General features: G+C 45.4%; 1 protein-coding gene across 1 annotated transcript in view; it reads right to left on the bottom strand.

Annotated features, from left to right (window-relative positions):
- Window positions 1–25106, bottom strand: part of HERC1 (HECT and RLD domain containing E3 ubiquitin protein ligase family member 1) — a 214249-nt gene that overhangs the window by 23162 nt on the left and 165981 nt on the right. Inside the window, exons 55-61 of the mRNA XM_077829256.1 lie at window positions 20103–20233; window positions 12444–12643; window positions 11341–11455; window positions 10042–10188; window positions 9139–9240; window positions 4206–4379; window positions 870–1163 (exon numbers count right to left, since the gene is read on the bottom strand). Coding sequence (XP_077685382.1) covers window positions 870–1163; window positions 4206–4379; window positions 9139–9240; window positions 10042–10188; window positions 11341–11455; window positions 12444–12643; window positions 20103–20233 — 1163 coding nt within the window. The remainder of the gene's footprint in view (window positions 1–869; window positions 1164–4205; window positions 4380–9138; window positions 9241–10041; window positions 10189–11340; window positions 11456–12443; window positions 12644–20102; window positions 20234–25106) is intronic.

The following is a 25106-nucleotide window of genomic DNA, read 5'->3' as shown; positions in this document are numbered from 1 at the left end:
ACTGTGATAATCTATATGAATATTTAAAAATAAGGGACGAAGGTATATGTGGGGTCAATAGGTATATAGCAAGGAAAGCAACTAGGAAGAGCCATAATTATGTTTTCCCTATGTAGCCTTAATTTTAGGAGTACATAAGTGAAAGTATTTATTTGCAAAATTATACATACTTACTGATAAAATCCAATAAATACAAAGTTTCCACTTCAGGTTCACCTGTCATAGCCCATTATATTGGCATTTTGGTAGTGCCAATATAGTTAAAGTGTAGGACTACTCTGAAAAACTACTTTAAAGATGGCATAATAGGGTGCCATTGCATTTCAATGACTCCATATAAAATTTACTCTGTCTACACGTTAAAAAAATGAATGAATGGTCAGCCCTGCAAGCTCCCCTTGGAATGTCATAGTCAAGCCAAATTCTCACTGGTTTATGTAACCATAATAGAGGTTCTGCAAATGGAACTTTGTTAATTCCGTTGATTTGTGAACCAGAATTAGTCCAGCTCACTTTTCCCTGTGTCAACTCTGCAGGCTAAGACAATATAACAAAAACTGACTGTAGTTAGTAAAGCAAGTAGATATGACTCTGAATAGACACAGAGGGAGCAGATCTGCTAAACAAGGAAGATGCCACTTTCACACTATTAGTTCTATTACAAATATTTATATGGCACCAATTGCCTCATTTTATATCAATTAAAATAAAGTCTGTGCACTCTCTTGGTATTTCCATTAAGTAAAGCATAACAATTTACTCTTTACAAACTTTTTAATTTTTTTAGGTAATTATTACAGATGTTATCTGCACAATATAGTGCATTCTATACATATACTTAATAATTGGCAGAATGAAGTGCATATTACCATTAGAAGTATAAGCTCATCCTCTGGCACAGGCTCCAGATCTGGAACAGTAAAGGATTCTGGAAACTGTGCTCCTTTGGCCAGAGCTTCAGCAGCTTTTATAGTAGTTGAAAAACATTCTAACCAGGCCCACTCTGTAGGATTCCAAGCTGAGGGATCGGGGAGGCAGTTCTGGTGATGAGGCGGTATTGGTGGATTACACAAAAGCTGATCGAGGTGAAGCCCCACAGCAAGTGAAGCCAGGCACTGCATATAAGGGCTATGAACAAGCTGATCTCCACAGACCACATGGGGCTAGAGGGAAAAAAAAATGGAAGGTCAACATATGAAGCTAGAGGCATACTTTCATCACTTCAGAAATAGTAATTCTTCAAAGCTCTTTCTATAGAAAAAATATTTCCCAGAAAAACCCCTTTCCAATAATTTTCATTCATTTCCGCACAATGAATCGGGACTATTTGTCAAAGTATCAGACTTCACTCTCGTTCGGTATTTGAAACAGAAATACTGCGAACATATTAAAATGATTTCACTAGCAAATGCACTTCAGCATATTATCAGAAATTACCATTTTTTAGACAAGGTACATCACTCAAATATATTACAATATAAAAACATTTTTTTAATTTGGTTTTTCTTTCTCTCTTTTTTTCCCCTGTCTTCTTTTTAAGTAGAATACAGTATTGACTAGAATAATTTCTTAACCTAAACAGCAAATTTACAATAGTTTGATGTAGTTTATGAACAGTTTAAATAATTCTCTGAAAAGCCTACAATAATTTTCTCTTCATTTTCTTCTGCATGTTAAGGAAGACACAAAATCCAGCTTTCAAACATGATTTTGTTTCTCTTCAGTTGGGAAATTCTGAAGAATGAAAAACAGAAGTGGAGAAGTGAGCACTATTACATGCCTGAATGAAAATAACCTGAAGGAAAGAGGTTACTATGGCATTACAACAAATGATGAATAGAGATTGAGAAAACTGTAGATGGTGACAGATGCTGTAGCCATAAACAGATGAGGGAATGCATCAGAATACCTGCAAAATAAAGTATTTGTGACATATCTCTATGCTCCTAGGTTTAAAGGCCTCAAATGAGTGGACAGAATTTGGAGATGTATTCGGGAAAAGGATATGTAGCAGACTTAGCTGCCCGCTGCATGGAGTGCTGTATTGTACCAGCTAGAGAGAACTGGATAGGTCTAAATGGAAAAAATGTACCTTGGACTCCAAATTAGGGATGTAAAAGTTTAACCAATTAACTGATAAACTTGATGCTTATCGGTTTCTGTTAACTATTAAACTCCACCCAGGGTCCTGGCTACCACCCTGAGCAGAGCCCCGGAGGCGGGTCCAGCAGTGGAGCCCTGCCTAAAATGTGGTGGTACTGCAACACCCCCCACATCCCTAGCGCCCCAGTTAACCGTTTAACTAATAGAATTTTAATCGGTTACATGGTTATTGTTTTTACACATTATTTACATCCCTACTCCAAATTGCTTATTGATAGAAGTAAAGCAGCATCCTAGTTTGTATGGGAATCTGCAATGAGGTTTTGTTATTAAAGGTCATTACAAAAGAAGACTGATAAAAGAAAATGTCAGATAAGTTTTGCAGAGTTTCCTGTAACTATTCTGGCAGAAATTCTGTAGTAGACAGAAAAAGGACTTTACAAATTTGATTCAGACATATGATCAAATATGACAGATTTCAGAGTCCACATGTTTTAAAGATAGAGAGTGTCTTGGTTAGCCATTGTGAAGAACTATATTAGAGTCAAGCCAGAGAAAAGGCGATTAAAGTAAGTGATGGATATCTTGTAGGATTGTCTGGTTACAGTTCAGGAAATCAAAATAGCCTGAATCCAGTATCCAATTTGTCTGGCAATCCTGACATTGTCTTGTGTCAACAACAGATGTCAACAGGTGGAACAAATCTAGATTTCAGTGTGTAACAACAAATTCTATCTACACTGCCCCCATCATTTATACTGCTCACACTGATGGGAGGGACATGACACAGGACTGGCAATGCCAATAGGATCAGAATCCTTGTTTTTTAGTTAAGCCAGTTGGTTTATTTTTAACGAGACTAAGCAGAATAGTATCTCTCTCTCCTATTTGTTTGAGTAGAGATACTTTCTTTCCTCACAACTGGTTTTCTGGGAAGTATACATAGGATCCTATGTCCTTCTTGGTATATCGGTGCCCAACTCAGGAAGGTTAGTTCACAATTTCTATAATTTCTAAAATTCTTTAGGACATTTATTCTATTGACTGCTCGGTAGTGTTAAGGCACACAGTGATTTCTGTGAAGTACCTCCAGCTATACAACTGAATAAATGGGAGAGAGAGTAAGGGCATGGAAAGTGCTAATGGAGTAGTTCAGCAGGCAAAATCACATTTATTTGCATCCGGACCATATGTTAATTCCACTGAAGAGGTGCAGATATTAAATACCAGCATCAGAACTGCAGATCTAAATACACACTTCCAGAGAAATCTGTAAATTCCTGTATTAAAAAAGAAACACTGGCTATAATTCATAACAAGGCCTTGCAAGAGATTTTGTGAAGATTATTTGTATACCAGCCCTTACAGTCATAAAGAAGCTAAAATAATAAGATTCTGAGTGGATTTTGCACAAAGGAAAATGTTCATATATATGCAACAAATTGTTTTTTGAGACATGAGAGCAATCTCCTAGCCTTATCATTTCTTATTCTAGAGGAGGATGCAAAGTAATCAGGACAAGTTTAACACCATGTTTAAGGTCATTCAAATTAGGTCTCAAAACGATGTTTTGAAAAAACATGTGGATACCACAGAAAATTAAAACAAACAAAGGTGAGAAAAGCCTAACTTCCTGGTTGTTTTTTTTTTTTGGTTGATTGGTTTTAAGGGAATGTGTGTGGGCGGGGGAGGGGAGGAGGAGGAGCGGGGAAGGCAACCTGATAAAGCGTCAGTTTGAGGCTGCTTTATCCAAGTGCTGCAGTTAAAGCAATACAGCAATTCGTGTGTAGTGGTGAGGTCAAAGTGAGTTAAAGAAGAAACTTCTAGGATAGCTGAAACACCTATATAAGGCCACAAGAGCCAAGGATCTTGTAGTAGGTGACAAAACAAGAGGAAGATCAGAAACAGCCCGACATTAGGACAATGTAGTTCTGCTAGAGTACTCAAAAGAGAAACTATAAATCTGATGTCCAAAGGTGGGATTGAACCTCAACAAAGGTTTCTTGGGTTGACCGTCAAAAGTTTAAGACAGTTGAAATTCAAGACAGACATCTCATGTTATATATGTCAGTATTTGATGTTCCGCATTCAACTATTCTTACCTTTTCATAGGCATACTGTTCCTGAAGCATTATTGGCAAACGTTCCAAGAAAGCCCTCATGCAAGGGGCCATATTTAATCCTAAAACTCCCTGTTGTTTCAGTGCAGTCCTACATGTTGCAAGGACGTGATTGGAAGATATCCACTCTGATGTGCAATTCACCACCAACACATCCTGTTCAACAATACAATCACCAGATACATTTTATATACCAGAAATTAAACAGAGGAAATATGCTTATTCAGATCAATCTGACTACTCTCACTAATTGTCTTTGTCCCAACACTGCTCAACACCTAAAAGTATCAGTGTGAGTAAGTGACAATGCTGAGTTGAAAGAAAAATTATGTACCTTTATCATCTGTATATTTATACAACACTTTAAACAATTGCTCTTAGACAGCATTATAAAATGGGTTGGTAGCACCTATTATTATTAAGATTGCCTGATATTTCTCATTATAAAACCATTTTCAGTTTCTTATACCTTTTCTAAACTCTAGATGTTTGAGCTGAGGTTTTCTATGCTGGGTGTCATCCTCAAGATGAAATTTTTTGAAAAATTTCAACCAAAATGGTTCCAAAAACTAGGCTAGGGAAAAATATATCAAGAACAAATCTCCTTCTTTGACAGGGTTACTGGCCTATTGGCTGGCGGAAAGCAGTACATATGGATTTTAGTAAGGTTTTTGACTCGGTCCCACATGACATTTTCATACACAAACTACGGAAATGTGGTCTAGGTGAAATTAGTATGAAGTGGCTGCACACCTGGATGAAATACTATACTGAAAGTAGTTCAATAGTTCACTGTCAGACTGGGAGGGTGTATCTAGTAGTACGTAAAAACACCCAGCATATAAAATTTCAGCCCAAATGGTTAAAATTTGGTAAAATTATAACCCAATGAAAAATGAAGGTTACTCATCAGTATCACTTACAGGTGAGTAACCTCCATTTCTTCTTCGAATCACCTCAGCACATTCGATAGTTTGATAAATAGAACTGTCTTCCAAGGAAGATGGGATGTGGTTTTCTAATTAAACAGTGACTCAAGTACCACTTTACCAAACTGAGCATCTGACCAGGATGCATAATGTTTTGTTAACATAAGAATAAAGCTCCATGTCGCAGCTCTGCAAATTTCTGCAATGGGAATATACCTAAAACAGCATGCCATGGAGGCCACCTTTGCCCTTGTGGAATGGGATCTAATCCCTGCTGGGAGAGGGACAGAGGCTAATTTTTAGCTCTTTTCAATGCATTGCCTAAGCCACTTAGATAGTCTTTGTGAAGTAAATGCCTGTCCTTTATTATTTTGTGCATAAGAAAACTGATCTGATGACATTCTAAAGTCTTTGGTTATATTTAGATAGAAAGCTAAAGCCCTTTTAGCATCTAATGCAGGGGTCGGGAACCTATGGCACATGTGCCAAAGATGGCACGCGAGCCGATTTTTAATGGCACACTGCTGCCTGCCGGGTCCCAGCTGCCGGCCCCACTCAGCCCGCTGCCGAACCCAGGCCGGGACCCTGGCAGGCAGCAGCATGCCATTAAAAATCCTGCCCACCCTGGCCCGCTCTTCTCCGCCCCCTACAGGGGCAGGGTGAAGAAGCTTGGTCCAAGGGGGGACCTTGGACCTTGCCCTTGCAGGGCAGGCAAGGTCCCCCCTCCCCCACCTCTTCCCCCAGCATGCTGTGTTCCTGCCCCTCCTCCTCTCCCTCCCTGCCGCCGATCAGCTGATGGCCCTTGAGAGGGAGGGGCAGAAGCAGAGCCACAGCACGCTCGCTGCTCCGGGGAGGAGGTGGGGAGGAGGTGGGGATGGGGCCTTGGGGAAGGGGGGTGGAATCAGGGTATATACCCTCCAGCCCTGTCATAAATATAAAGGGAAGGGTAAACACCTTTAAAATCCCTCCTGGCCAGAGGAAAAACCCTTTCACTTGTAAAGGGTTAAGAAGCTAGGATAACCTCACTGGCACCTGATCAAAAGGACCAATGAGGAGACAAGATACTTTCAAAAGCCGGGGGAGAGGGAGAAACAAAGCCTCTCTCTCGGTCTGTATGATGCTTTTGCTGGGGACAGAACAGGAATGGAGTCTTAGAACTTAGTAAGTAATCTAGCTAGATATGCGTTAGATTATGATTTCTTTAAATGGCTGAGAGAATAAGCTGTGCTGAATGGAATGGATATTCCTGTTTTTGTGTCTTTTTGTAACTTAAGGTTTTGCCAAGAGGGATTCTCTGTGTTTTGAATCTAATTACCCTGTAAGGTATTTACCATCCTGATTTTACAGAGGTGATTCTTTTTACTTTTTTTTCTATTAAAATTCTTCTGTTAAGAAACTGAATGCTTTTTCATTGTTCTTAAGATCCAAGGGTTTGGGTCTGTGGTCACCTATGCAAATTGGTGAGGATTTTTATCAAACCTTCCCCAGGAAAGGGGTTGTAAGATTTGGGAGGATTTTTCGGGGAAAGACATTTCCAAACGGACTCGTTCCCAGTAACCGGTGTTAGACGTTTGGTGGTGGCAGCAAAAGTCCAAGGGCAAAAGGTAAAATAGTTTGTACCTTGGGGAAGTTTTAACCTAAGCTGGTAAAAGTAAGCTTAGGAGGTTTTCATGCAGGTCCCCACATCTGTACCCTAGAGTTCAGAGTGGGGAAGGAACCTTGACAAGCCCCCTGCCATGAGCCGCTGTGGGCAGGGGGCTGGGAGCACCCCCACGGCCCTAGCCCACACCTCCAGCCCTCTGCCCTGACTCCTGTGCACCCCCCTAACACACACCCAGCCCTCTGCCCTGACCCCTGCACCCCCCATGATCCCAGCCCTGACTCCAGCCCCCGCCACACATACCCAGCCCCCCCACACCCCATGCCCTGACTCCTGCACACCCCTCATGTTCCCAGCCCTCTGCCCTGACTCCTGCACCCCCCACACATACCCATCCCCTCCACCTCATGTCCTAACTCTTGCAGCTCAGTGCAGAGATAGAGGAAGGGAATGGGCTAGAACCAGGGAGAAAGTAGGTACCCACTCTATGTGGGCCGGGCTGGGATCCCAGACCGGCAATGTGCTGATCCGCTCAGCCCACTGCCGGTCTGGGGTTCCGACCGCTGGCCCCGCTCAGCCCGCTGCCGGTCTGGGGTTCCGGCCGCTGGCCCCTTGCCAGCCGGGGTCCTGCCTGCAGGCCCCGCTCCGCCTACTGCTGGCCTAGGTGAACGGAACCCCAGGCTGGCAGTGGGCTGAGTGGGCCGGCGGCATCAGATCAGCATTTTAATTTCATTTTAAATGAAGCTTCTTAAACATTTTGAAAACCTTGTTTACTTTACATACGACAATAGTTTAGTTATACTAATAGAGAGAGACCTTTTAAAAAACGTTAAAATGTATTACTGGCATGCAAAACCTTAAATTAAAGTGAATAAATGAAGACTTGGCACACACTTCTGAAAGGCTGCCAATCCCTGATCTAGTGTTTGAAGCTTTGCTTTGCCTGAATGAGCATAGGATCTAGGAAAGAATACTGGCAGATTAACTGATTGGATGAGATGAAAATTGGTTACCACCTAGAATAAGAATTACAGGTAGGGGTGGAAAAATCACTGTGTCCTTGTGGAAAATAGTGAGAAGTGGGATCAGTCATTGTGGCTTGAAGTTTGCTTACTCTTCTGGCAGATGTTATGGCTATAACAAATACTGTTTAGATTAACAGGTAAAACCGTGAATATTCATTCAGATGCTCAAAGGAAACCTTTATAAATTGAGTAAGGACTAGGTAAAGGTCCCATGATGAAGGTGTATCTTTGACTGATGGATAGATGTTCACTATACTAAGCCCTGGTCTGTAAAATATTCTGGGGTGGATCTTTCCCAGTCTCTCCTTTGAAGCTGTTCCATTTTGCATAAGTAATTAGTCATTAGGCCAGAGACAGCAAGAAAGAATGACTCTAGAAACTGGTGGTTAGAGGACTCACTTCTGAAGTGGAAGACTCAAGTTCATTTCCCTGTTACAATTAGTATTTAATTATTTATACACAGTGGAACAGCTTTAACAACAGAGAGAGTCCCACACCATATCATCTCATAGTCCAGTGGGTAGGGCACTTTCCTCCAATGTGGAAGACCCAAGTTCAAATCCACATTAGCCAGAGTGGGAATTTACTTTGGGTCTCCCACATTCTAGGTGAGTGTTCTAACCACTGGGCTAAAGATCAAAAGGGAGAAACTGCTACTTCCAACCCGTTTTTTGTGACTGGTGCCTCAGTCCTGAAAAAAAATTAATATTTTTTTTGACAAGAACTATTTGGCAAATTCACAAATAGATTTGGCCAACTGAAAATTACATTTTTCAAATTTCACTATAGGCCAAAAAGAAAAAAATCACCCAGCTCTAATTGCAATAGGACACTAAAGAAAGGTACTGTACAATGCTAAATTTTACATTTTCAACCACAAAGACTATTTTAACCTTCTAAAGCAGATATTTCTTCTATGACAGACACATTTCACATCTCTGCCATAAAGAGGGGTGACATTTGTTACATGCAATAAATTTCAAAATGACAAAGCATTCACCTGGGTGCATATTTTTTTAAATTGATTTCCCCATTTCTCTCTTTTTCATACATGAAGTTTGAAATCTAAACAAAAGTTTTGTAACTCTTTTTAAAAGATAAGATGGCAGTTGAGAGTCAAAACAATGTATTCTGCATGTAAATAGATAAACTATGTACAGCAGAACTTTAATTACTCAAGCTCCTTATTTGACAGCAAATGCGCGTGGATAACATGGACTAAGCAGAACAGGGAGAGAAATATGCTAGCAGTTTGTTAGAAAGAAAGGTTTGGGTAAATGGGCTTCTTTTTGTAATAAGAACCTTCCCTTACTACCCACAAATTTAACTCAAAAGAACAGCACTTTAATATACAATAATACCTTTGATCTATTCGAGCAAGCAGCTACTCCAACATCAGGGATCCATACTGCAGTTTGAATAGCTCCAGAACCAATCACAACACTTTGTAATACAGAGCCATCCTAAAACAAGAAATGTTTTGATCAATACATATATTTAGTTAAACATTTGAATTTATCATCCTGTAGTACTCTAAATAAACACCCCCCAAACATTTCAATTAATGCTTGTTTAAAGTATTTTAAACCCTTTGAACTAAAATTCCTATACGATAGTCAAAAAGGCATATGCGTTTTCCAAAATATATTATTAAAAGTTAAAAATAGCATTGATATAACATCTTCTAAGTGTTTTACACAGTCTCAACAGCCAGTGAAGAAAGCAAGTATTATTCCCTTTTTTCAGAGGGGAGAAACAAAAGCACAAACTGGCTAAAGACCTGAGGTCATAAATGACTTGACCAGGCACATAATCAGTTGCAGAGCCAGAATTAGAATTCAGGTATTTTACCCCAAATCTTGTATTCATTATTCATGACTACGCTTCCCCTAATTTTATAAAGTATTTATCAAAGAAAACTACAAAGGACATAAAATTATCCTTTAGCTTTTGATCTTAAACATACCTATTTTAACAAACTTTAAGAAATATAACTAAGCTTTCATCACGGTTATTATTAGTAAAAGTCATGGACAGGTAATAAACAAAAATTCACAGAAGCCCTTGACCTGTCCGTGACTTTTACTAAAAATAACGTGGGGGGAGAGCTGATGGGGGGGATGACTGAAGAGCAAGTGTGGGAGAGGAAAGCCCAAGCTGTGAGGGCCCTCTGGGTGCCGCAGCCACTCTAGAATCCATGAATTCTGTGACATCCATGGCATAATCTTTGAGTAATCTTAAATATAACTCAAAGACAACCTTACCCGTAAAGACCAAATGTTCATGAGCCCACCGAGCCCACCAGACACTAATACCAGTCCATCAGAGCTGAAGGCCAAAGTCCGAACAGGAGTAATATGTCCTCTCAGTTGATAAATGCACTTGGCATCTACTGCTTTTCTGTATCCATCCTGCAAATTATTTTATCATTATGACATATCCTGGATTGCATTTATAGAAAATTGTGAATAGAAGAGTGTTTCAGATTTAGACTTTTTTGCAACCAGTGTATAGATTTTCTTGGTTCAACTACTTTTATTTTAACAGGGAAAGAAGAATAAGGCACCATAAAAAGAAAAGGGCTTATAGAATTATTCAAGCTGATACAACAGACTACGAGCACCTACAGTGATGTTGCACTCTAAGTAAATATATCTAAATGCATATTTACTTAAGAGACCTTAGTTTTATTTGTAATTATTTTAGTCATGTTTTATAAGGATTTAACTTATTACCATCTATATTTTCCTCTTCGAAATACCATAAGCATTCAAGACCACATTACGGCTGGGTCTTACCATTTAAAAAAAATTTTAGTTAAAATTAAGTCAAGGCGAATTTATATGCGAAGAAACTTTCAATATTATTTTAGTTTTCCCTTTTGGAAATAACTGAATAATTTTAAAAGAACTAGATAGCATTACCAAGTTTTAGCCAAGATCAATAGCTCTTGCAAATAAGTTGTTTTTAAACCTTGACCTCCCGTTTAGAGTCATAGACCTTAAGACCATAATGGACCACCAGATCATCTAGTCTGACAACAGGTCACCGACAGCACCCTGCAACCACACACTAAACTCAACATCCAAAATTAGACTAAAGAATTAAACTACCCAGGAAATAATACTATTAGGCAGGGAATAGAAGGGACCAAGGTGCACCAATGCCCAAAGTACCTGTAATAGCAGGGAATTGATTAAGGGAAGTACACCCAGATAATCCTGGCAAGCGACCTGTACTCTAATGCTACAGAGGAGGGCGAAAACCCCCACAAGGTCACTGCCAATCTGACCCGGGGAAAATTACTGAGCATGTGAGCAAGACCCTGAGCATGTGAGCAAGAACCATTTCCTGCCTTGGAAACACCTCCATGTGCATAAGCACAGACAAATTAAAATAAATGTAACTTTTTTAAACTAAATGGTTTTTAAATATTTCTCTCTTCTCCCTCTCCATCCATGCAGATATTTAAATATCTTGCTCCCATCTTTTCCTATTATCGTAGAAAAAACCATGGATACAACCAGGTTAAGATTTCCTAACATTTGCTCAATTGTCTTTACCTTGCCACTTGTTTCCTGTTCCCACCATCCTTCTGCACTGCTTGAGCTGGACTGCAACACGATCAGCATGTCTTGGGGAACACTCCAAACACACACTAAGCCATTCTGGCATCCTCTGAAGAAAGTTAAAATAAATCACATGAAAACAAAGTAAAGTTATTAACATACAGCACCAATCAACAAATGTCCTAAAAGTATGTCAGTCTGTAATGATATACATTTAGAGCAAGGTGATTAAGAAAGATAATCTGCTTAAAAACAAAGTCCAAGGGCGGCAGATAATTTTTTAAAAGTTGTATACAGATTTAGGGGTAATACTCATTGAAAAAGTTCATTTTTCTTTGTTTAACTCTTTCTTAATGTTAATTTTTGCCAAAACTAATTTTGTCAGCACCACTTCGTTTAAACGGAAGTTAGTGAAGTAGTATCTCCAATATAAAAGGAAAGCTGAGGCAGACTGGAAAAAGGAAAAACTTCTTTTTCATTGTACTGTTTGAAATTTTACTATATTATTTAATTCACTTTTTATTTTTACATAAAATATGCATATTGACAGTGATTTTTTTTTATTCCTGCTCAAAATATTTAGAAATATCCTCCATAGGTTTTCACCCTACTTTTCACATTAAATATTTTCATATTTTACCTAATACTCCCTTGCAATCATTGTGCAATCAGAATGTATAGGTCCCAGGAATATTTATCAGCACAGGAAGCATTTGCAACTATGGACATAACTGGCACTTTCTACAACAATGATTAATTGATGTTTCCAGTAACCTGCAAACATACCACATTACGTTTTCATTGTGACAAATTCAAGTTAATTAACTAAGATCAGCCCTGGTCAGTACTTGGTGCAGATCCCTCCAGAGAAAAGCCTAGGTGGAGGGGAAAAGCTGTTGGTGATTCAGTAATGGGAACTTTTTGTATTTAAGTCAGTACTGAACAAGTGTTCTACAATGCCTACAATGAACAGCTTGTTGAATTTTGTTGTTTTTTTGTTTAGGATGAAAGATGCTACATAAATCCAAATTGCTATAAGTATTAATACAAAGTACAAAGACTACACAGGAAGTATTAAAGCAAAAATGTTAACATACGTAGCCAGTAACAGCTGCAACTTGGGTCCTTTCCCTGGAAGGTTGCACCAGGTAATACTATTCACAATAGCTGGATGGGAGAGTGAATGCAAACGCCTCCAGCATCCCCCCATATATCTCCAGAGTTTCACCATTTCTTCTTTGCAACATGTCATAAGAATCTTACCAGTTGGATCCCACTTCACACTAACAATGGTGTCCTAAAGGATTCAAACAAACAATCAAAAAGATTACAACATTCAGTGTCTTCATAATATGACTTACGAATATGAACATCACACAAATCCAACTAAACTTCCTTCCAACACAAAAGTATTAAGCACTTGAACTTCATATACATCGTCATATAAACCACAAAAATGGAACTATGTTGATGATTTGATGCAGCAATTTATAACAGAAATGAAGTCATACCTGGTGGTTATCACAGTTCTACGAGAGCGAGAAAAAAAAACAGTTACTCACCTTCTCGTAACTCTTCGAGATGTGTTGTTCATGTCCATTCCAATCAGGTGTGTGTGTGTGCGCACGTGCACAGTAGCCGGAAGATTTTCCCCCTAGCAGCATCCATGGGGTCGGCCTGGGTGCCCCCTGGAGTTGCATCTTCATGGCGCCCAATAGAGAGCCCTGCTGACCCACCACCCTCTCAGTTCCTTCTTGCCAGCTACTCCGACAGAGGGGTAGGAGGGTGGGTATTGGAACGTACATGAACACCACATCTAGAAGAACAACAGTTACGAGAAGGTGAGTAACCGTTTTTTCTTCTTTGAGTGCTTCTTCCTGTCAATTCCAGTCAGGTGACTGAAAAGCCCAAGTTCCGGAGGTGGGGTCGGAGTTGTCCACTGACTGGAGCACTGCTTGTCCAAAGGCCACATCGTCTCTGGCCTGCTGGGTAATTGCATAGTGTGTGGTAAAAGTATGAATGGAGGACCATGTAGCCGCTCTGCAGATTTCTTGAGTGGGAACCTGAGCCAGAAACGCTGTTGAAGCCTGCACCCTGGTGGAGTGCGCAGAACCCCTGCCAGGCTGTAGCACTCCTGAATGCAGGACGTGATCCATGACGAAATTCATTGCGACGATATAGGCAGACCTTTCATTCTGTCCACCACTGCCACGAATAACTGGACCGACTTTCTGAATGGCTTCATTCTCTCGATGTAGAAGGCTAGCGCCCTACGGACGTTCAATGAGTGAAGTCTCTGCTCCCTGCTGCTGGAACACAGCTTAGGGTAGAATATCAGGAGAAAGATGTCCTAGTTGATGTGAAACTGTGATACAACCCTCAGTAGGAAGGCAGGATGCGGTCTGAACTGAACCTTGTCCTTATAGAACACGGTGTATGAGTGCTCTGATGTTAGGGCTTTAAGTTCAGACACCCTCCTGGCCGAGGTTATCACCACCAGGAACGCAACCTTGTAAAAGAGGTAGAGCAGGGGAGCACGATGCCAAGGGTTCAAAGGACAGTCTCATGAGTCTACGAAGGACCAGGTTAGAGTCCCAAGCCAGGACAGGCTGCCAGATGTGAGGGTATAGCCTGTCGAGACCTTTTAGAAACTGGCTGACCATCGGGTTAGCAAAGACAGAATGGCCCTCCGCGCCTGGGTGGAAGGCAGAGATGGCGGCCAAGTGAACCCTTATTGACGACACTGAAGGCCCCTGCTGCTTCAAATGGAGGAGGTAGTCCAGAATAAGCAGCACTGAGGCTAGCATCGGGAACAAATGGCGCTGTGCTGACCAGATTGAAAATCTCTTCCACTTGGCAAGGTACGTGGCTCTCGTAGAGGGTTTTCTGCTGCCAAGGAGGACTTGTCTAACCTGTTCTGAACAGGAAAGCTCCACCAGGTTCAACCACGGAGCTTCCAAGCCGTGAGGTGCAGAGACCTGAGGTTCAGGTGTCGGAGACTACCGTGATCTTGTGTCAGAAGGTTCGGGAAGAGCGGCAGGGTGATTAGAGCTTCCATGGACATGTCTACGAGAGATGTGTACCAGTGCTGGCAGGGCTAGCTGGAGCTATCAATATGACCTGAGCTCGTTCCCTCCGGATCTTGAGGAGTATCTTGTAAACGAGTGGTATGGGTGGAAAGGCATATAGGAGACAACCTCCCCATGGGAGGAGAAACGTGTCCACACTGGAGCCCAGGCTGTGATTTTGGAAGGAGCAGAACTGCTGGCACTTCCTGTTGCGTCATGTGGCAAATAAGTCTATCTGGGGAAATCTCCGCCTCTGGAACACTGAATTTGCAACGTCCAGGTGAAGGGACCATTCATGGCCAGGAAAGGCCCTGCAGAGGTGGTCCACCAGCTTGTTCTGTACCCTGGGGCGGTACGACACTTGTAGGTGTACTGAATGTTCTACAGCAGGAGGGCTTCCTGGCACAGGGGAGAGGAGCAGACACGCTCTTGTTTGTTGATATAGAACATTGCCGTGGTGTTGTCCATTGTCACTGATACACATTGTCCGTTAAGTATGCCCGGAAGGTCTGGCACACCAGGCACACCGCTCTCAGCTCTCTGACGTTGAGGTGGAGAGCCAGATCTGCCTGAGTCCAGAGACTCCGAATCCTGTGGTCTCCTAGATGTGCTTCCGAGCCCAAGTCTGATTCGTCCATCACTAGCAAAAAAGATGGCTGTGGACTGGCGAAGGGGACCCCGGAGCACACTTCCTGAGGGTTAAGACACCACAGGAGGGAACTGAGGACTGGGCGAGGCAGGGTCACGATCCTGTCCAGGTCGATGCTAACCATGACTGGTGCAGTCAGAGCCTGAGTCTGGCATGCTGCACCACACAGGTGCAGGCAGCCATGTGTCCCAGAAGCTTCAGGCATTTTCTTGCTGTGGTGGTGGGAAACTGTCTGAGACCTCCAATGATACTGGCCAGGGCCTGGAACTTCGCTTCCGGCAGTATGCTCTGGCTTGGGTCGAGTCCAGTACTGCTCCTATAAACTCTATGCTCTGAAGAGGGCACAGAGTCGATTTTGCTTCGTTTAGAAGGAGACCCAGGTTGTCAAAGGTGGCCCTTAAGAATCTGACTTGCGTTTCCACTTGGGTCCTGAAGCGACCCTTGATCAGCCAGTCACCCAGGTATGGAAATACCTGTACCTAGTGCCTGCGCAGGAACACAGTGACAACTGCCATGCACTTGGTGAAGACTTGAGGTGCTGCTGCCAGGCCGAACGGAAGAACTGTAAATTGGTAGTGGGTATTGTTCACCACAAACCTGAGGTTCTTCCTGTGTGGCTGAGTGATTGCAATATGAAAGTAAACATCCTTCAAGTCGAGGGTGGCATACCAGTCTGCTGGATCCAGTGAGGGGATGACAGAGGTCAACGAGACCATGTGGAAACTGAGTTTCTTTACGAACTTGTTGAGTTCTCGCAGGTTCAGGATTGGCCTGAGGCCACTTTGGCTTTCGGTATTAAGAAATACCGGGAATAAAAGCTCTCGCCCCTGTGCTCCTGGGGAACCTCCTCCACTGCTCCTAGCAATAGGAGCGACTGTATCTCTTGGATAAGGAGTTGCTCATGAGAAGGGTCCCTGAAGAGGGATGGGGAAGGGCAGGAGGGCACAGAATTGGATGGAGTATCCCCCTTCTACCCTGCAGAGCACCCAGCGGTCCGAGGTGATACAGGACCATGCACGGTAGAAAGGGGATAGTTGGGACGAGAAGGTAAGGCGGGGTGGATCTAGTCTTTGGAGTGGTACACCGTCCTCGACCGTGCCTTCAAAAGACCAGTTTGGGCCCTGAAGGTGGCTTGGGTTGTCCTGAGCCCTGGCCAGAGGGTTGACGCGGCCTTCTCCTGGCCAGTCCTGTTTCTCCTTCTGGACCCGTCCTGGTGGTTCTGGTGACCGAACATCTGAGGAGGCTGTGGACGGACGTGTCTGCTGCGTTGACAGTGTACAGAGGCCCAGGGACCTGAGGGTGGCTCTGGAGTCCTTTAGGCTGTTTAGATTTGTGTCCATTTTCTCCGAAAAAAGAGTCTCACCCTCAAAAGGCAGGTGTTGTATGGTCTGCTGGACCTCATAGGGGAGACCAGAAACCTGGAGCTATGAGCCCCTTCTCATGGCTACTCCTGTGGCCATAATGCCTGGATGGAGGCGCTGGTGTCGAGGGGGTGCCGTGGTGATGGGCATGACATCATCGACGACTTTCCCTTTGACTGAATGGGGTGCTGGGATGAAGCCTACAGTGCTGGCACATCTTTCTGCCTCGGGGACGAGAACTGCAGCAATGCCCTGGAGATCAGTCTCCTTGACCAAAGCCGAAAATTTGGCATGGGAATCCGAGGGGAGGAACTCTGTGAATTTAGCCATTGCCGAGCAGGTATTGTAGGAGTACCGGCTGATGATGGCCTGCTGGTTGGCTGTTCGGAGTTGTAGTCCCCCCGTTGAGTATACCTTTTGCGCGAATAGGTCTAGTTTTTTAGCATCCCTATTCTTGGGAGAAGGGCCCTGAAAGCCTTGCCTCTCCTGCTGGTTAGCAGCATCCACCACCAAAGAGTCAGGCTGGGATTATAGGCGTTCATAATTCCTGCAGGGCACAAAGTACTGGCGTTTGTTACGCTTGGCAGTGGGTGGCAGCGAGATCTGGGTCTACCACAGGGTCTTAGTCATATCCATAATTGTCTTTATGGATGGGAAGGCAATATGGGAAGGGGGCGAGGGGGCCAGGATATCAGCCATAGGGCCTTCAGCATCTACTTCTTCTGCCTTAATGCCCAGATCCTGGTGACCCGGCGCAGAAACTGCTGCAACACCCTGGAGTCTTCCAGAGCTGGGGCTATGGAAGTGCCCGCCAGTGCCTCATCTGGTGAAGAGGAGGAGGAGGCCACTAGAGACTCTCTACCATCCCCACCTGAGGGATCTCGTGACCCCAGGGGGACTGTGGTTGGTTGGCCCAGTCCCACGAAGGGCATGGGTATTGGTGCTGACGTCGGGTCCCACGCCGTTGCTGGTATAGACATCTGGTGTAGCATCTACTCTGGGGTCTTCATGGATGCCGTTGCAGCCGGCTTAGACAACGATGTCGGTGCCGTCGTCAGTGCCGAAGGTGCAGCTGGTGCCACAACAGCAGCACTCCAGTGCTGAAGGCGTTGTCGTTGTTGGTAACGGTGACACGGCCACCAGCATTGACACTGGAGATAATGGCTCAGTCGCTCGTCGTGGCGGATGCCACTGATGCAGCTCCCAAGCGGGATCCTTGGCTCTGACCCTGGCCTTGATGGAAAGCCCCGAGAGTCCAAAAGGGCCACTGAGCCAGGTTCTGCCATTGCGAGGGCCACTGCATTGGGTGGAACCCTCTGCTCCTGCTATAGTCAGAAAGGTACGAGTTTGACTCTGACTCTGATGTTTCAGAATAGGAGGACCAGGGTGGCGCTGCACATCGCGATGTAGTGTTGGGAGCTTGGGGACCGACTGCGCTCTCTGGATGGAGGCGCTGGTGTCGAGGGGGTGCCATGGTGATGGGCGTGACATCATCGACGACTTTCCCTTTGACTGAATGGGGTGCTGGGATGAAGCCTACAGTGCTGGCACATCTTTCTGCCTCGGGGACGAGAACGGCGCCGTGAGTCTCAGCAGGTCCTGCGCTGCCTCAAAAGCCTCCGGGGTGGACAGGAGTGGCAGGTGCTCCAAGGGGTTTGGCGAGTGCGGTGGGCCTAGACTCGACTGCCTCACTTGGGCAGGAATTCACGTAGCTCCACTCTGAGCCTCAGAGTCAAGGCCCAACTGAGGTGCCACTGATGGCTGGTCCCTAGATTTTGCCACGGGGGATCGGCCTCTTTCCATCCTCTTCTTCTTCTGCACTGGTGATTGGGACCAGTGCCGAAGGCTGGAGTGCCCCCGAAAGGCTCCATGACAGTGCTGAGCCTCCTTGTCAGTGTCTCTCTTTGACTGAAGACAGCACCGGAGTGCTCCGCACCGAAGATGACATACTGGGAGCGGGATCTCCGGCACCGGGTCTGACTGAAGTTGGAGAGCTGCCTCCATGAGGAGGATTTTAAGCCACTGCTCCTTCTCTTTAAGAGTTCTCAGGAGGAATTCTTGACAGATCTTGCAGCAGTCTTTTTGGTGACCCTCGCCCAGACACCGTAAACAGGAAGTGTGAGGGGTCACTTTTAGGCATGCGCTTCGCGCAGTTCTGGCAAGTCTTGAAGCCTGGGGATCGCGGCATGCCCCAGTGACAAATAAGGGGGGGGAGAAAAATGGGGGGGATGGGGGATGACACCCCCCGTAACTGAAAATTTTAAGTGAACTAACTACACTATTCTAACCAACTAGAACTATCTATCTACAGCGAAAACCAAAAGTACTACTAAGCTGCTTGCCGATGCAAGAGCAAGAGGAAGTTCCAGCTACTGTCACTGGCAGTAAGAAGGAACTGAGGGGGCGGCAGGGCACTTTAATGGGCGCGACTCCAGGGGGCACCCAGGCCGACCCCCCAGATGCTGCTAGGGGAAAAAATCTTCCGGCTACTGTGCACATGCGCGCGCACACACCTGAATGGAACTGATATGAACACGCACTCAAAGAAAAAAAGTTTAATGAAAACAGGATCATTACTAATAATAAAGAATATGGGGAAAGATTCACAGAAAGTACACAATAAGCAGAATTCTCTTTCTACAAAATGTTTTTCAAAGTATCCTGCGAGGCTTTACGCAACTTTTTAGTTATGAAGTTGTAATATGAAAGTACTCCAGTGACACAAAGTCCTTACCTGAATCTGTAGATAATGGGCCAGATTCTGCACTGTGCTTCCTGAAAGATGCAGCACAAAAGGTGCAGCCCAGAAGATGGAGCAAAGGTGAATTTATGCCACCTTTTCATTCTTGGAGTCCAGCCTGCTGTCAGAGCCAAAATGGATCCTGGCATACGTTAGAACAGCCCAGTAATCTGTAATTTATGGCAGCCATTCGCAGGCTATTTTATGGGTTGCACTGCAGATTATTTCCCTTCCTGCTTCCAGCTTGCCTATTCCTGTGCTTGGCATGCTCCATACAATGGGACTTGTGAATGGAACAACACTGGGTCTGCTTACATCAGACTTTCACTGTGGGGGAAGTCTCTTTGCAAATTATTTATGGATTTTATTGGCCACTGGACTGCCATATATTGGCCAGAACAGGGACATAAGGTGCAATGCTGGAGTATTTTGAGAAACATCTTTTACATTTCATAATAACTTTTTTAGTTCTGGCAAAAAAACCCTATCTGTAAAATAAATGATACATTTTAAGTAAGAAAATTTAACAGGCTAGTATCTAAAATTACTTTTAAATTTGTCAAATTGTTCATAGAGAACTACATCTTTTTTTAGATCAGAAGTGCACAGCAAATCTTGAAATGCACTTCAGTTACAGTATAAACAACATACATTTGAAGAACCCTACTGGAAGAACTCTTGTTGCACACGTGTGTGCGTGTGCGCGCACCTGCAAATCACCTTAACTTCTTTTAGCCTCTAAATTTACTTCAGTTTAAAATGTACATCAGACTGGATGTCCATCATCAGTAACAGGTGGCTTTCTTTAAAAAATGGGCTATTATCTTTTAAGTCATTTTTATACACAATTTTGAAATGAAGACTATAGTTTAAATCCTGAATTCTCTTTGGGAAACTAGGAGAGTATGAATTAGTTTTCAAGAAAATTAAAACTCTACCTTATGTGCATCAACTAGAACAATTCCTCCTTTCTCAAGCGGCTCCTTCGTACCTATCAGCAATTTTCCATCTGAATAGCCAACTGCAAATGGTCTGTCTTCACTGAACCAGGCAAGGCATGTGACAGACACTATTGGAACAATAAGCACAAATAAAAGATATTAAATTACAAGCTATACTGCTCAATTCCCATTGCATTTAGCTCAGAGAAAGAGGTTACTTACCTTTTCGTAACTAACTGTTGTTCTTTGAGATGTGTTGCTCATGTCCATTCCATTCTAGGTGCGCGCCCATGTGCGTGGTTGTCGGAGATTTTTGCCTTAGCGGTATCTGTAGGGTCAGCTGTGGCACCTCCTTGAGTGCCGCACTCATGTATTGGTATATCAGGTGCCGCCGACCCGATGCCCTCTCAGCTCCTTCTTGCCGGCAACTCCGACAGAGGGACAGAAAGGCGGGGTAATGGAACGGACATGAGCAACACATCTCGAAGAACAACAGTTACAAAAAGGTAGATAACCATTTTTTCTTCTTTGAGTGCTTGCTCATGTCGATTCCATTCTAGGTGACTCAAATATCCTTGGAGGTGGGCTCGGAGTTCACAGTTATGCAGCTTGAAGCACTGCTCTAAAACCAGCGTCATCTTGAGCCTGCTGGGTAAGTGCATAATGAGATGTGAGCACGTGGACAGATGAGCAGGTAGCGGCCCTACAGATCTCTTGGATTGGTGCCTGCGCCAGGAAGGCTGCTGATGACACTTGAGCCCTAGTCGAATGAGCCATCACGATAGCCAGCAGAGGCATTGTTGCCAGCTCACAGCCGTAGCGGATGCAGGCAGTGATCCAGGGCGAAATCCTTTGAGCAGACACTGGGCGACATCTCATTCTGTCTGTCACCATAATGAACAACTGTGTTGATTTACAGGACGGCTTTGTTCTATCTATGTAGAAAGCCAGTGCCCTCCTAACGTCCAGGGCATGCAGCCTGCGTTCCTCATCTGACATAGGAGGCTTTGGAAAGAAGACAGGTAAGTATATGCCCCAGCCAGTCTGAAACTAGGAAACTACCTTGGGCAGAAACGCTGGGTCTGGGCGCAGCTGGACCTTATCCTTGTAGAATACCGTATAGGGCGGTTCTGAAGTAAACGCCCTCATCTCAGACACCCTCCAGGCTGACGTTACTGCAACCAGGAACAAAACCTTCCAGGACAAAAGCAGGAGAGAGCAGGAAGCCAGAGGCTTGAAGGGAGGCCCACTTGAGCCTCGACAGCATGAGATTCAGGTGCGAGGGAGGGAAGGGATCCCGGACATGCAGGTAGAGACGCTCCAGACCCTTCAAAAACTGGGCCATCATGTTGTGAACAAAGACAGACCTGTCTTACAGTGGAGGGTGGAAAGCTGAAATAGTGGCCAGGTGGACCATGATCAAGGATGCGGATAAACCTTGGAGTTTGAGGTGCAGAAGATAATCCAGGATCTCCTGCACAGAGGCCTGTGAGGCTCAGATACGCCGTTCTGAGGCCCAGCACGTGAACCTTTTCCACTTGGCCAAGTAAGTTGCTCTGGTGGAGGGTTTTCTGTTACCCAACAAGACCTGCTGAACCCGGGCCAAATATTCCCGTTTGTCCGCGATTAGCCATGCAGTCGAGTGTCAGTGCCGACAAGTTTGGGTGCAGAAGACTGCCATTGTTCTGGGACAGCAGATCCGGCCAGAGAGGTAGTTGCAGCGAGGCGGCTACTGAAAGGTCCAGCAGCGTGCTGAACCAGTACTGGCGAGGTCATGCAGGGGGTATTAGGATAATCTTCATCCTGTCCTGTTTGAGCTTCACGAGGACTCTGAATCAATGGCACTGGTGGGAAGGGATACATTAGCGCCCCTGACCACGGGAGGAGAAACACATTGACAGGGAGCCCCGGTCCATCCCCTGGAACAAACAGAACACATGGCATTTCCTGTTCTGCCTGGACACAAACAGGTCCACCGGGGGAGTTCCCCACCTCTGGAAGATTGTACTGACTGCCTCTAGATCAGGGGTCGGCAACCTATGGCACGTGAGCCAATTTTTAATGGCACGCTGCTGCCTGCCGGACCCAGGCAGACAGCCGCGTGCCACTAAAAATCCTGCCTTGCCCGGCCCGCTCTTTTCCGCCCCCCACCGTGCTCTCCGTGCAGGGCATGCAAGCTTCCCCCCCGCACGCTTCCTGCCCCTCCTCCTCTCCCTCCCTGCAGCCGATCAGCTGACGGCCCTTGCTACGGAGTGGGAGGGATAAAAGAGGAGCCACAGCACCTCTCTCTGCTCCGGGGACCTTGGGGAAGGGGGGTGGAATCAGGGCATATCCCCTCCAGCCCCCTGCCGTGAGCCGCTCAGGGCAGGGGGATGGGAGAACCCCCATGACCCCAGCCCACACCCCCAGCCCTATGCCTTGACCCCTGAACCCTCCTCACACACACTCAGCCCTCTGCCCTGACCCGTGCCCTGACCCCTGCACCCCCCTCACAACCCCAGCCCTGACTCCAGCACCCCCACACATACCGAGCCCCCCCCCCCAGCCTTCTGCCCTGACTCCTGCACCCTCCTCACACCCCCCCCACACCCTATGCCCTGACTCCTGCACCCCCCACACATACCCAGTCCCCCCACACCCTATGCCCTGACTCTTGCATCCCCCACATCCCCACTCCCACCCCTCGCACCAAATGGGAGCTGCCCAGGTAAGCGCTCCACACCCAAACCTCCTGCCCCAACCCTGAGCCCACTCCCTCATTCTAGCTCTTGGCCAGACCCTGCACCCCAGCCTGCTCCTTCACCCCCAGCCCTGTTGTCAGCACACTCCCACCCTCATCTCAGTGCACAGAGAGGAAGAGAATGGCTATAACCAGAGAGAAGGTAGGTACCCACTCTATGTGGGCAGGGCTGGGATCCCAGACCGGCAGCAGGCTGAGCGGGGCCGGCAGCCAGGACCCTGGCTGGCAGGAGCTGGCAGACGGAACCCCAGACCGACAGCAGGGTGAGGGGTAGTGGGCTGAGCAGCTCAGCCCACTGCCGGTCTGGGGTCCCAGCTGCCGGCCCCGCTCAGCCCACTGCCAGTCTGGTGTTCTGGCTGCCTGCCCCTTGCCAGACGGGGTCCTGGCCGCAGGCCCAGCTCAACCCACTGCCGGCCTAGGTGAACGGAACCCCAGGCTGGAAATGGGCTGAGTGGGCCGGCGGCGTTTTAATTTCATTTTAAATGATGCTTCTTAAACATTTTGAAAACCTTGTTTACATACGACAATAGTTTAGTTACATAATATATAGACTTATAGAGAGAGATCTTCTAAAAGATGTTAAAATGTATTATTGGCACACGAAACCTTAAATTAAAGTGAATAAATGAAGACTCGGCACACCACTTCTAAAAGCCGACCCCTGCTCTAGATGGAGCAACCCTTGTGGCCAGATGAGAAGGTCCTGCTGAGATGATCTGCTAATACGTTCCTGGTCCCGGGCAGGTATGCGGCTACCAGATGAACAGCATGCCACACACAAAAGTCCAAAAGGCGGAGAAGTTCTTGGCAAAGGGCCAACAACCTGGCTCCGCCCTGCCTGTTGATATAACACATTGCAGCAGCATTGTATGTCAAGACCTGCACCACCTTGCCCTTCAGGTGGGGCTAGAAAGCCTGGCAGGTCAGGCGATCTGCTCTGAGCTCCCTGACATTGATATACAGGGCCAGATCATCCCGCAACCAGTGGCCCTGCATTTCATACTGGCTGGGCCCGCCACAAGTCTGGGTCCCCTACCGCTCCCGGGAGTCAGTGGTGGATCCTTTGGGGGGGGCTAAGAGCCCGAACAGGGAGGCATGTCCATGTGGCTCCAGTGTGGATGAGCAGCCTGAACTGGGTCCTTTGCCTGATAGCCCGTGTCCTTTCCTGGCCAATGCTGGGGAGCCATATTTCTGGGTCTTTTTTTTGGGCACTGGCGATGGAGAGCGGTGCTGCGCAAAGCCTGGTGCCAGGCGTGCACTATGCACAGAGGCCAAGGTACCAGGGGTAGAGTCCAGCCGGGATGTCTTGGAAGCCAGTCGGGAGCACAGCCTCCCTGAGGAGAGCCCTCAAACAGATATCGCACTCTTTCTGGGTCCTGGGTCAAAAGTTTTTACAGATACAACACTTGTCCTTCACATGTGATTCCCCCAAGCCCTTGAGGCAGCTGCTATGTCGGTCAATAACAGGCATAGGCCTGTTGCAGTCAGAGTAGAGCTTAAACTCGGGAGACTGGGGCATGCCCCACTTTGGGCGAAGTCCCTGATGGGACTCTAACTTCTAACTACACTTAACACTAACTACTGTAAACAAACTATTTACAAGGCCCTAAGGCTCAAAGTCAGAATGTACGAAACCGCTAGACTTTGCTATGCGAGGAAAAGCGCTCTACCCACCACGAGCAGTAAGAAGGAACTGAGAGGACGTAAGGCCAATGGTGCCTGATATACCGACACACGAGCATGGAACTCCATGGAGAGCCAAAGCCGACCCTACGGATACTGCTAAGGCAAAAATCTTTGACGATCGCACCCGTGGGCGCGCGCATACACCTAGAATGGAATCGACAGGAGCAAGCACTCGAATTGTAAGCACTTGTATTGTAATTACTCTCAGAAAACAAAAATGACATGACAAAATTACAGCTTAATGAATGTTAATATAGCTGTTTACTTTATGTTTTTTATTCTATGCCTATCACCTTAAATATCTAAGTACCACTGTAGTTATACATTTCTATCAACAGTGCTATTTTAATCTAGGAGACAGTACCGTAAAAGCTTTTTGTGGTAGTTTAGAGACAAATGCAATTCTAAATATACATTTCAATAGGATGAGCATAACCTACGTATTTACCCAGCTACTCTTCAAGTTTTATTTAATATAGTATTGCCACTTCTTTTTTTCCTTCTTCTACATTTTAAGTGGGATTCAAAATAGACAGTCCTTTTCTACTTTGAATAAGTTAATGACCAAAAAATTT

Source organism: Eretmochelys imbricata, chromosome 10, assembly GCF_965152235.1.
Source record: "Eretmochelys imbricata isolate rEreImb1 chromosome 10, rEreImb1.hap1, whole genome shotgun sequence".
NCBI classification, from domain to species: domain Eukaryota; kingdom Metazoa; phylum Chordata; order Testudines; family Cheloniidae; genus Eretmochelys; species Eretmochelys imbricata.
This window is presented reverse-complemented; position numbering and strand designations above follow the sequence as displayed.